Source organism: Mastomys coucha, unplaced genomic scaffold, assembly GCF_008632895.1.
Source record: "Mastomys coucha isolate ucsf_1 unplaced genomic scaffold, UCSF_Mcou_1 pScaffold5, whole genome shotgun sequence".
Classification (NCBI taxonomy): Eukaryota; Metazoa; Chordata; class Mammalia; order Rodentia; family Muridae; genus Mastomys; species Mastomys coucha.
The window spans coordinates 110,151,933-110,164,432 of NW_022196911.1; the positions used below are offsets into that span (position 1 = coordinate 110,151,933).

The following is a 12,500-nucleotide window of genomic DNA, read 5'->3' on the forward strand; positions in this document are numbered from 1 at the left end:
GGGGGGAGGTACAGGGACCACTGCTGGGCAGAGAAGGGGGAGGTACAGGGAGGTGGTTCTGGCCTGGATGTTGGTTGCACACCTGCCAGGCTGCCTCCTTCCTAGACAGAGGTGATGGGCTGAGGTGACAAAGGCTGAGAGTTAGAGAGGAAGGAAAGAAGGAACACGCGGAAACCTCTGTGGTCGTAGTGGCTCACCCTTGTAAAACCGGCACTTGTGCAAATGAGGCCCAAGGACCATAAGTAGCAGGCCGGCCTGGGCTCTATATTGAGGCAGACCCCATGACAGCCTGGGATGTGTGTATGAGCCTGCGTGGTGAGAGGGTCTGGGTCAGTCCAGGCTTGGGCAGGGATAGCCCAAGGACTTAGATGCTAACAACTAAGCCTAGGATGAGGACAGGATTGGAGAGGAGAGACAATGAGGGAGGAGTCAAGAAGAGGGAGGGAGGAGCCTCGGGGCAGGAGATAGAGGAGTAATAAGCTCTCTGCTTCCCACTGTCTTCAGTGGAAAAGCTAGCTCTAGACGTCCTGGGTCGCTCTTACGTGGAGACCTGAGGATGTGGTGCATAGCACAGTGTGTTGCCTCTCTTACCTTCTCCGGGGCCCGTAGTGATGTTGGCTTCGATCTCAGGGCCGTAGGTGAAGGTCTTGGCTTTGATTCGGAAACGATAGGTCATGCCCTCGGCCAGATCCTTCACTTTTAGCCACAGGGGGCCGTTCCCCTTCACGTCCACGGTCACAATCTTGCTGACCCCTGTGGGGGAAGGGCTGTGAGTACTGGCTGCAGTAACTGGTGGGAACAGGGCTACCACGGCCACCGGGTGGCCTCCACTGGGAGGAGGTGATGGTTGTGGCCTCCATCTCTTGGAATCAGCTGAGCTGTCTGTCACTCAAGCCCACAGGCTGCCAGCACTGTGTCAGGGACATGGCTCTGAAAAGAGCTGGGGTGGGGTGGGGTGGGGTGGGAGGGTGGAAAGGCTCCATGGTTAAAGTACCCAGTGGAAAGCTATGTCCTGCCTGCCCATCCCGGAACAGCCACAAAGTCTCCATCCTGTCTCACTGCTGCGCCACCCGTCAGCCCATCCAATGCCAACATCTCACAGAATGTGACGTTCAGGCAGCTGGTGTTGGGACATTCTGTGAAGATACCTCCAGCAGTGGAGCTGGATAGCTCCTGGTGACTACTCTAACCCCACCCCCACCCCAGCCCCACCTCTGTGCTCTTCATGGCCAATGAGAGCCCAGCTCCAGGGGCCCCATCATTTGCCCCATCATGTGGCTTTTAGGGTTGAAGCTTCAGCTGCTAAGGTCCATGGCAGCCAGGAGCAAGATGGGGGCTTCGAAAGGGTGGATCTGTGTGCTCTGCACCTACCCAACCTCAGAGTCTCCCTGAGTGTCAGGACCAGTTTTGTTCTCTTATAGAAGGTGTCTATTGGTTGCCATTGAACCTGCTGTAGCCCTTAAGCTTGTCCTAGTGTATGTGTGTGTATGAATTCCCTTGAAACTGGAGAATGAATATATATATGCATGTGTGTGTGTGTGTGTGTGTGTGTGTGTGGTTTTTAGTTTATTCTTCCAACAAGACAGAGGGGTCAGGAGCATCCCTAATAAAGAAAGAGCTTCACATAAAAGGAGAGAGCACCAAGCACATAGTAGGTACTTCATTTACTTAAGCACATAGTAAGCACTTCATTTACTTAAGTTTATTTATTTATATTTAAATTCCTTTTTGGTTTTTTTTTTTTTGTGTTTTGTTTTGGTTTTTTTTTTTTTTTTTTTTTTTTGAGACAGGGTTTCTCCATGGCCCTGGCTATTCTAGAACTTGCTCTGTAGACCAGACTGGCCTCGAACTCAAGAGATCTACGTGCCTCTGGCTGCCAAGGTATTAGGACTAAAGGCGTGTGCCACTACTGCCTGACATTTTTTTCTTTTCCTTAGATGCTAATGGTCCAGCATCAAGCCCAGGAGGGAGAAGAGTGGAGCAGTGGATATTTTGCTTACACATATGTCTGGATACCACGTGCATGCCTGGTGCCCGACGAAGCCAAAGAGGGTAATGAATTCCCTAAAACTGGAGTTATACACAGTTGTGAGCTGCCATGTGGGTGCTTGGGAATTGGCCCTCTGTAACGGCAGGCAGCCAGGACCCTAAACTAATGGCTAAGCCATATCTCTGGGCTATATTTATTTCTGAGACAGGGTCTCTGGTGATGCAAACTGGTCTCAAACTTCCAGTATAACTAAGGAACTCCCTGAATGCCTATCTCCCTGCCTCCACCTCCTGAGAGCTGGAATTACGGGAGCCAGCCACCATGGCTAGCTTATGTGATGCTGAGGATGGGACCCAGGACTCTGTGCAAGCCAGGCACTGGCTGTACCAATGGAGCCTCACCTCTAACCCCGATCACTTACTGAGTGAGTCCTCTTGGATGCTGCTGAGCAAACCCCTTCCTGGCCTAGACCTTGACTTTCTCTGTAAGAAAATGAGGGGCTGCTGGGCTGCTGCAGAGATGTGGCATATTCTAAATGGAGACTTTTACTCAGGAACCTGTAAGGACATGAAGCTTGGACCCTGGGGGAATAAGATCACGAGAGGCCAAGAACTCCATTTCTTAAAGTGGGAGGTCTCTGGATAGGCCAGGTAGAAACCACTCAGACAAGAGCTTGTCTAGGTCCCCTGCATCTCTTTTTCTTGACCTCTGACCTAGCTCTGTTCCTGCCCACATCTCTTTCCAGGACCAGCCTCCCCTTTGGTTCTGATGCAGCCTGGCTCTGTAGGATGGGCTGCTGGCACCCAGGTGGTGGCCAGAAAGACTGAGGACCATTGTTCCCATCACTGACCCAGAACTGGAGCTGCCTAATGTTCCCAGGCTCTGCCCCTTGCTCTTACCAGGCTCCAGGGCCAGGAGGAGTGTGTGTGTGTGTGTGTGTGTGTGTGTGTGTCTACAAAAGTGGTCACTTCCTGCCACCAGGGTATCACTTCTAGGGCAGTCTTCTCCATATGCCTTGTGAGTAGACCCAGCCATTGAGAAGCCCAGTCCCTTTCTTGCCTGTGAGTTCTCTTAAGATTGCTGTGGGGACAAAAGAGTGGCTATGGCTACTTCTGGGGACAAATGCTCACCCCCCCAGCCCCCACCCCCCACCCCTGCTTGTTCCTGTCAGCTGGCATTTGGCTGTACTGTGTGAGAAAGCAGGCAGGTACCTGATGCCAACATGCAGGGCCTCCAGTCCAAGCCCTTCTGAGAGCCCCATGGCAGAGCAGGGTCTGGGTGGGGAGCCTGGGAAGGGCAGGGGTGGAGAGGGAGAGAAGGCCATTTGACCTGGGCTAGGACAGTCATTTGCAGAGCAGGAGTGTGATAGCTGCTCTTACACATCTCCCTGGGGGAGACTCTCCCAGGCTTTGATTAGATTTCTAAAAGGGTTCCTGACCCTCCAAAGGGGGTGTGCTGAGAACTCTGAGGTCTGGAAGGGGCCCAGGATAGCATGAGAACATGAGAGGACTCTTTTCTTCGGGGTCCTGTCCATTCTTGGGGCAACTCTGTTTTGCTTGGATTCCCCGTCTCTCTCCCTGATTCAGTTTGTGGAACAGGATGTTATGTTACAGGCTCCCTGCCTGCACAGGACCCGGCAGCCCTGTGATGCTTTTCGCTCAGAAACACCCCTTCCCTGGGTCAATCTCCCCATTTATAAGACAAAAAGACCCTCACCACATCTAACTGCCGAGAAGTGATCATGGGGTGATCTCTGGATGCAAACCAGCCCTTGAAAGGGAAGAGTTCAGGCCACGTGAGAGATCCCCACTTACCATCCACTGGGGTGCAGGGTTCATACACCAGCCGGTAGCCCTCCAGAGGACCGTTGGGGAACTGTGGGGCATCCCAGGACACGTTCACTGAGGTAGTGGTCAGCTCGCTGAACTTGACCGAGCCTGGGGCACTGGGGGCTGTGAGAGACAGCAAAGGGTTTTTTGTTTTTCTCTTTCTGTGGAAGTGCAAAGCCTTAGGTCGGGCTCCAAGCAACTAGAAGGAGCTCTTGGGTCCATGCCCGGGAAGAGGCTAGGCACAAGAAGGCAGGAAGGGTCAGCTAAGGCCCTTGAAATCTCTCCTCCTCCCTTGCCGTCACTAGCTCTCAGCTGTCTAAGAGCAGAGGTTCTGGCACAGGGAGAAAGACCTCCCTAAAGATGGAGAATCTGGACTGCCTCCTAGGTGGCTCTGAGCCCTGGCTAGTAGCATGAGACCAGCCACTACATTACAATGGATGACCTCTGAGGGTCACTGTGGGGGCAAGGCCATTTCTTGCCACCATGGGGCATGTTTTTCAGCACCCCTGCTAGAGTGGGTGGGGGTGCTGGCCTCATAGACAGAGTGGGCCACTAGCTAAAGGAGACGTCAGAACTCCGGAGACATGGCCTTCCTTTCATCCCTGGGTGGCAGGGCTTGCATAGAGACATCAAGCTGTCAGCAGGAGCCAGACTGATATAGCCAAATCCTCTAGAAGAGATGTTTTCTTGTTCTAAGACCCCTGGGGTAACTCTGAAAACAAGGATGGAAGATTCTGGTGTGTGTATTTGTGTGTGGGGGGGGGGAAGATGGGGGGACTGGGAAATTGGAGGGTAAAGAGGCAAGACAGGAAGCACCCCCACCCCCACCCCCCAGCATCCCAATCTGGTTGGGTGGATGGCCAGGCTATTATTGTCCAGTGGTGCCGCCCACCAGGCCAGAACTAATCTTGACAGCTTCCGGCTTCATCACCCCAGCTGTCTTTGAAGGAGGGAGGTGAACTTAGGGCCCTTTCCTGCCCTCCCCTCAACACACTAGGGGGTTAGAAGGACGTGGGACAGGACATTCTGTCCTATGCTACAGAGCCGGAAGCGTCTAGGCTCCTGGGGGGTGGGGGGGGACTCATATCTGACCAGTGACACTGATGAAGTGTCGTCGAGATGGTCAGGCAGGCAGACCATAGGCTAGCACACCCAAGCTCAGCCTCTGGCTGACCTGGGGAAGCCAGTGGGGGGAAAGGCTCCCCCGGAGTGGGATCTTGTCCCAGAGAGAATTCCAGTTATGAATTGTCTCTGGTAGTTTGCTTTCTTCAGCAACTTAAGACCAGTGGGGCCACAGTAAGGAAGGTGTCGGGCTGGAAAAACTGCCTTCTGGAGGCAGACGGCTGTACTAACGGGCGATTTGTCCTAACAAAAATCTGAGGATGCTTGTTTCATATAAAACGCCATTTTGGCATATAAGCTAGAGGCATCTTTTTATGTACCCGTTCCTCTCGTCTGTGGTGTTGGCAGGCAAACCCAGGGCATCTCTCTCAGGCTAGGCAAGTGAGGTACCACTGAGATAACAGCTAGATCTTCCCACTAACTCATTTCTAGGATACTTTCGATTCTTGATACAATGCAAATAGTATTGTATCCATTTACTAAAGAGTTGTTATTTGGTGCTGTCTGTACATGCTCAGTCTAGACACATTTGTTATTTGGGGCTGTCTCTGTATGTTCAGTATAGATACATTTTCATTTGCTTGTTTGTGTTTTGAGACATTCTCCCTTAGCTCAGGGCAGTCTTGAACTTGCTGTGTAGCTAAAGGCGGCTCTGATCTATTTGAAAGGCTTACTTTTATTTTCATTTACGTGCATGTGTATCTGTGTGTATCACATGAGCACACATGCACATGGAAGCCAGCAAAAAAGGAGTCGGGTCCCCTGGAATTGAGGCTATCGGTGGTTGTAAGACAATGTGGGTTCTGAGAATGGAGCTTGGTCCTCTGGAAGGCTAGCAGTGCTCTTAACTGCTGAGCCATCTCTCCAGCCCTGAATTCGAGCTCTTGCCCTCCTGGCTTCACCTCTTAAGTGCTTAGATTACAGGTCTGTGCCGCCGCACCAGGCAGAAGCAATTTTGGGGAATATTTTCCTTTCTTGGTTGGTTGAGTCTGCAGATGTGAAATTCATGGCTTTGGAGGGTTGACACATGTGGGGGAGGGGAGAGAAACAAAAGCTGAATTCTCTCAGATCTTCCTTGGTTCTAGTATCTGCCTTTTCCCCTGTAACCAACCGGGGGATCATGAGCAAAAAGCATGTTTTCTGGGGTTCTCTGTTAAATAGAGAAGACAATACACTGCTCACTCCCTGGGACTTCTAGGGGAACACAGTGTGACACTGACTAAAAAGTGGCTTAGGACACCTCAGGACAAGAGGATCTGTCCTCTCTTTCCTTCCTCCACCCTGCCTGGGGCTAGTCCCCACCTCTCTGTCGCCTCTCTCTATTGTTTCCCTTCAGTTTCTCAGACCAGAAGGCAGAGCTAGTTTTTCAAAACATACTAAGATCTAACCCTTTTGAAATTTTTATTTATTTTTATGTAATGTGCATTGGTGTTTTGCCTGCACATATGTCTCTGTGAGGGAGAAGACCCCCTGAAACTGGAGTGACAGGGAATTATGAGCTGCCATGTGGGTGCCGGGAATTGGACCTGGGTCTTTTAGAAGAACAGCCAGTGCTCTTAACCACTGAGCCAGCCCGAGTTCTAATTCTTTTTTATTTTTATTTATTTATTTTTATTTTTTTATTAGATATTTTCTTTATTTACATTTCAAATGATATCTTCTGAGTTCTAATTCTTCTTTTTCTTCTTCTTTTTTAAGATTTATTTATTATTATATGTAAGTACAATGTAGCTGTCTTCAGACGCACCGGGAGAGGGTATCAGATTTCATTACGGATAGTTGTGAGCCACCATGTGGTTGCTGGGACTTGAACTCAGGACCTTCGGAAGAGCAGTCAGTACTCTTAACCACTGAACCATCTCTCCAGGCCCCTGAGTTCTAATTCTTAACTGCTCAAACCTTTCTGTGTCTTTTTTTTTAAAAGATTTATTATTTATTTATTTATTTATTTATTTTTGGTTTTTCGAGACAGGGTTTCTCTCTTTATAGCTCTGGCTGTCCTGGAACTCACTCTGTAGACCAGGCTGGCCTCGAATTCAGAAATCCGCCTGCCTCTGCCTCCCAAGTGCTGTATTTATTATAAGTACACTGTAGCTGTCTTCAGACACACCAGAAGAGGGCGTCAGATCTCATTAGAGGTGGTTATGAGCCACCATGTGGTTGCTGGGATTTGAACTCATGACCTTCGGAAGAGCAATCAGTGCTCTTACCCTCTGAGCCATCTCACCAGCTCCCCCTTTCTGTGACTTGCCATCACGCTGAACACAAATCTGTTCCTCAGACCTTTAGGGACTCGGGTCTCACTCCACTTCTCTAGTGAGCATCCGGTTCTGTCCTTCGATCCCTTCCAGCCTCCAGGCCTCTGCACCTGCTGGTCCTTCTGACAGGAATCCTGCTTCCTGCTTGTCTCCAGAGCTTCCCACAGCTGGTCTCCTCTGGCTCAAAGCTCAGTTCAGGTGTAGCCATCTTGGCTGGGTCTATCTAAAGTGCACTACATCCTGCTCCCCTTACCTCCCCTCCACCTCCCAGCCAGCTCATCTGTGCTTGTTTATGTCTCCTCCCGTGGTCCTCACCAGGACACAGATTTCCTGTTTTGTTTTGTTTTGTTTTTTTATCATTGTTTCGTCACCATCATGAAGCAAAAAGTGTGGGCTCACAGAAGACAGAAGACAATGACAATACAGTGGGGTGGGATGGGCAAGGAGACAGAAGGAAGGAGGACGGAGCCGAACAGAGGCGGGGAGTGGCAGCTGTCCCAAAAGCTGAGACAAGGTGGGCAGAACAGGCTAGGTGAGATCTGGGGACTTTCTCAAGGTTCCCAGTGAGAGTTTCTTTCTTTTTTTCTTTTTCTTTTTTCTGGACACATAGAGCCTTCTCTGCAGGCAGGGCTCTCTTTCCACAGGGCATCCGGAAGTGGGGCCTGGGTATCTGAACCCAGTCCCCCTGGTGCATGACATAGCCCCGACACCAGGTGTGGGCACCAGTTTGTCCCCACACACTGACCTCCCCAAGAGACTTCTTCCTACCTGCTTGCTGAGTCTGGCCCCGGGTCGGAGTGCTCCTCGGCCCATCCCCCGCAGCGTTGAAGGCTGCCACGCTGACCATGTAGGCCGTGTAGCCCGTCAGGTTCTTGAGTTTCACACTGTTCTCAGCCAGGAAGAGCGTCTTCACCTTCTCCGTGAGGTTCCTCCGTTGGACTTCCCAGAAATAGATCTGTGGGAGCCAATGATTGTGGGATGAGAGGGTCGAAGACATTAGGCTTCCCCTCCGCCTCTGCCCATCTCAGGGTTCAAAGGCACCCCTGCTTCCAACCAGGAAACAATATGGAAATAGCTAAGAGCTATTTAAGAAGGATTCCAGAGCCGGGTGGTGGTGGCGCACGCCTTTAATCCCAGCACTTGGGAGGCAGAGGCAGGCAGATTTCTGAGTTCTAGGCCAGCCTGGTCTACAGAATGAGTTCCAGGACTGCCAGAGTTATACAGAGAAACCCTGTCTCCAAAAAACAAAACAAAACAAAACAAAAAAACCCAAAAAACAACAACAAGAAGGAAGGATTCCAGAACTTTCCTTTTGTAGCCAATACCCACCCTCTGCTCGACTGTAAACCTCACACACACACACACACACACACACACACACACACACACACACGTATCTTGTTTCTCTGTGGTTGGTATCTGTGGCCTGTAACACAGACATGTCAGCCTCAGAAGAGGAATCTGTGTCTCACGGGCCTGAGCTAGAGAGGCAGGAGCGAAAAGGCCAGCAGCAGCCCTGGCCCATGTGCCATGCTAGCAGCCCCAGCTGCGAATGCTCCTGTAAAAAGCTCCCGCTGTAAATAAAGCTCCCGGGGGTGCATACGTGCAATCCAATCTGATACATATGGATCAAAGTCTGCTGCAGGGGAAGGCTGGCATTTGGTTTGTGGCTGAATTCTGATGGCACCATTTGCTAGGCGTGTGACTTGGTCAGGAACAATTTCTCTCAGCTTAAGAGGGCTTAAGGACACCCGCTTTCCAGAGTGAGCAAGAAGACTACAGGCCATAAGGACTAGCCAACTTCTAAAGGTATTGTTACATGCTTGCGGAGGATTCTAGGTCCGCAGTGCAGCAGGAGCTTTGTGGAGCCTCCAGACACCCTATAACGAGCATGGTGAGTGCTTTTAAACACAAGTAGAAGATCATCAAACTGCATTAGAACGTTGAGCCACTGGGACTCTCCATAAAGCCTGGCATTCCAAACCCTGTACAGGATTGGAGATCATTTGGCACCATCTGCTGGCCAGAGTGGGTTCTGAACGCTATAGGAGTTTCCTTTCCTCCATACCAATAAAAGTAGCAAAGAGCTAATAAAAGTGTCCGCCCCCAGCATGTGCAAAGGCAGTTAGGACATCTTGTTACTACAAAAGATTTGCTTCTCTACAGCCTTGCTTCCGTTTTTTTTTTTTAAATTCTTTTTATATGGGGGATTGAGGTCTTCATTCATAAAATCACCCACTCATCCACTGACTATGAGAACACCACAGCCACAAAGCTTCTCCTGGATTCATCGTTTGGGGAAGAGCTCCCGGCTAGCTTTACACACTCCCTGAGCATCAACAGCTTCGTGAGGACAGTCAGAGAACTGCTGGATTCTTCTAGCCTGAGGAGAGGGCTAGACGGATTCCTGGGGCCTCAGTTGAAATGCAGGGGGAGCTGGAGCAGCAAAGGAGGCCGAGGAGGGGTGATGGGCCGTGTGAGGAGAAACAGGCAGGAGGACGTCATGTCTCAACTGTGTAAGGCACAGTGCCGTGGAGACAGGCCGGGGGAAGCCTGCGTTCGGTTGACGAAGAACAGGGCAGATTTATCAGCAGCTTTAGCAGGGTGAGATTTGGAGGGCCAGTGAGGATGAGAGCATACTTGGAGTGGGGTTTGGAAAAGAGAGTACAGGGGCAGCTTGAGAGGGGTGGAGACCATGGGAGGTTGTCTTTGATTTCTTTCTTCCCCTCTGTCCTCTTCTTCCTGGCCTCTGCTGGAGGGTCTCTCTCCCTCCGCTGAAGATCAAAGCCTGAGTTTTATGTATATGGTCTCATGCCCGTGTATCACCAGAGCACAGCAAACCGTCAGCAAGCACTTTACCATTTAGCAATGTCCTTATCTCATGGAAGAAGCCTTTAAGCCGGGCGGTGGTGGCACACGCCTTTAATCCCAGCACTTGGGAGGCAGAAGCAGGCAGATTTCTGAGTTCGAGGCCAGCCTGGTCTACAGAGTGAGTTCCAGGACAGCCAGGGCTACACAGAGAAACCCTGTCTCGAAAAACCAAAACCAAAACCAAACCAAACCAAACCAAACCAACAACAACAACAACAACAACAAAAAAAAAAAACCAAAAAAGGAGATAAGGGGCTGGATGGCTCAGTAGTCAAGAGCACTTACTGCTCTTGCAGAGGACCTGGGTTCAATTCCCAGCAACCACATGGCAGCTCACAACTGTTTATAACTCCAAGATCTGACACTCTCACACAAGATATACATATGGACAAAACACCAATGCACATAAAACAAGTAAGTTATTTTTAAAAAAGGAAATCAGGGACTGGAGAGATGGCTCAGTGGTCAAGAGCACTGACTGCTCTTGAAGATCTGGGTTCGGTTCCCATCACCCATTTAGTGGCTCTAATTAGTTCAGTTCAGGAGATCTGGTGCCCTTTTCTGGCCTCCTTGGGTCCCCGTGGTGCACATGAACTCATGCAGACAAGCACATAAACACATAAAAGTACTAAGTAATGAACAAAAGAAGAAACAAAGTTCAGAATGCCTTTATGGCCTACCTGTGACAGGCCTTAGAGGGAGATATGAGGTGTTGTTGGTGAGACAGGGTCAATGGCTAGGGCCATGCCCTTGGGCAGAGCAGTGCCAAGGTGTAGGACAAACAGAACCAGGGTGCCTTCTTGCTGTTAGTAGACCTTTGTCACGAGGATATACAGTAAAAGGGACCGACAAGGGCTGAGTCTGGATCCTGGTCCCCAAAGTGACATGATGGATTGGTAGAGCGCCCACTCAAGGGGAAGTGGGTATGTACCAGGCTGTGGGTTCCAGACGGCAGGCACCCCGGTCCATCTGGCTCCTTTGTGTCCCAGGCACCTAGAATCACACCTGACCTGTGGTTGATACATAGGCCAACAGGTATGTCATGGGGGAAAGTGGCTGGAGGGGCAGTGGATGACACTAACTCCATTTCTTATCTCTTATTCCCAGCTCGTTTCCCCTTTAATCACCTTTCTGACATGTAGTTGATGAAATTTTAATAGAATTAAGATATATATAATTAGTATTCTTTTTTCTTTTTCTTTTTGTTGTTGCTTATAGTGCTAGAAACAGAGCCGAGGGCCTTGAACATCCTCAGAAGCGCTCAATCAGCATTGCATCCCTAGCCCCAACCTGTTAATTATTATTATTATTATTATTATTATTATTATTATTTCCTTTTTTGGAGGCAGGACTTAAATAGCCCAGGCCGCTCTTGATTTTACAAAGTGACTGAGTGACCTTGAGTTGATCCTCCTGCCTCTACCTCCTAAGTGCTGGGATTATAGGTGTAGGCCCCTACACCTGTTGTTTTATGCCTGCAGGGGGTCGAACCCCAGGAATCATGAATGCTAACCACTCTACCAGCTGAGTGTAGCCTTGGCTGTCCTGGAACTGACTCTGTAGACCAGGCTGGCCTCGAACTCAGAAATCTGCCTGCCTCTGCCTCCCAAGTGCTGGGATTAAAGGCGTGCGCTACCACCGCCTGGCTGCCCTCTGGTGTTTTCATATCCACCCGCTGTGGACCACTGTCAATACAAGCTGATTGCCACCTGTCAACTCCAACGGCCACTTTTTTTTTTTTGAGTTTTCAATAAAAAATCACAACTTATTAACAGATTTTAAGCACAGCGATTAAGAAATGATTGAAACGAGAGAACAGAATGATTGAGAAAGAATAAGAAAAACCTATCTATTTGGGTATGGGCTTATCTAAGAAGAGTCTTAATTAAGTCTTAGTATTATATCTTGTTGGTTACAACTCAGAGAGTCCTCAATAAACTCTACCCCTTGCCCTTGTTGGATAAATAATATTATAGGGTGGCTCAGGAGGTGGTGTGTGTGCAGGTAGGAATAATTGCTGATAAGATAGAAGTAGCTATGCTTGACTCATGGTTCAGGGAATGCCCTTTTTCTGTACTGGGCATTTGTGTTGAGATTCCTGGAAAACTGCAGGATTATAATTGGAACACAAGCCTTAAACGAATGCTTCTAATTGTGTTAAATCCCTGACCCAGAGTTACCTTTTGTGATGCACAGTAAGAACCTTTAAGAGCAAGGTTCAGTGTCTGTGTTTTGGATACACACTACAGTCACTACAGTTTTATTGGGCGTGGCTAGCATCCTGCAGGTTAGATCCAGGACTGGGTTCATCCTTACATGTCTGAAACTCTTTTGGCTGAGGGTTAGTTTTGTTTCTTTGAGATAAGCTCACTCTTCCTCAGGAAGGCCTGGAACTCACGCTATGGCTCTGCCTCAGCTTTCTAAGTGCTT

At 49.6% G+C, this 12,500-nt stretch overlaps 1 protein-coding gene across 1 annotated transcript in view; it reads right to left on the reverse strand.

Moving 5' to 3' along the window:
* Positions 1–12,500, reverse strand: part of Sdk2 (sidekick cell adhesion molecule 2) — a 292,689-nt gene that overhangs the window by 28,330 nt on the left and 251,859 nt on the right. The window contains exons 37-39 of the mRNA XM_031354086.1: positions 7,968–8,154; positions 3,805–3,942; positions 592–753 (exon numbers count right to left, since the gene is read on the reverse strand). Coding sequence (XP_031209946.1) covers positions 592–753; positions 3,805–3,942; positions 7,968–8,154 — 487 coding nt within the window. The remainder of the gene's footprint in view (positions 1–591; positions 754–3,804; positions 3,943–7,967; positions 8,155–12,500) is intronic.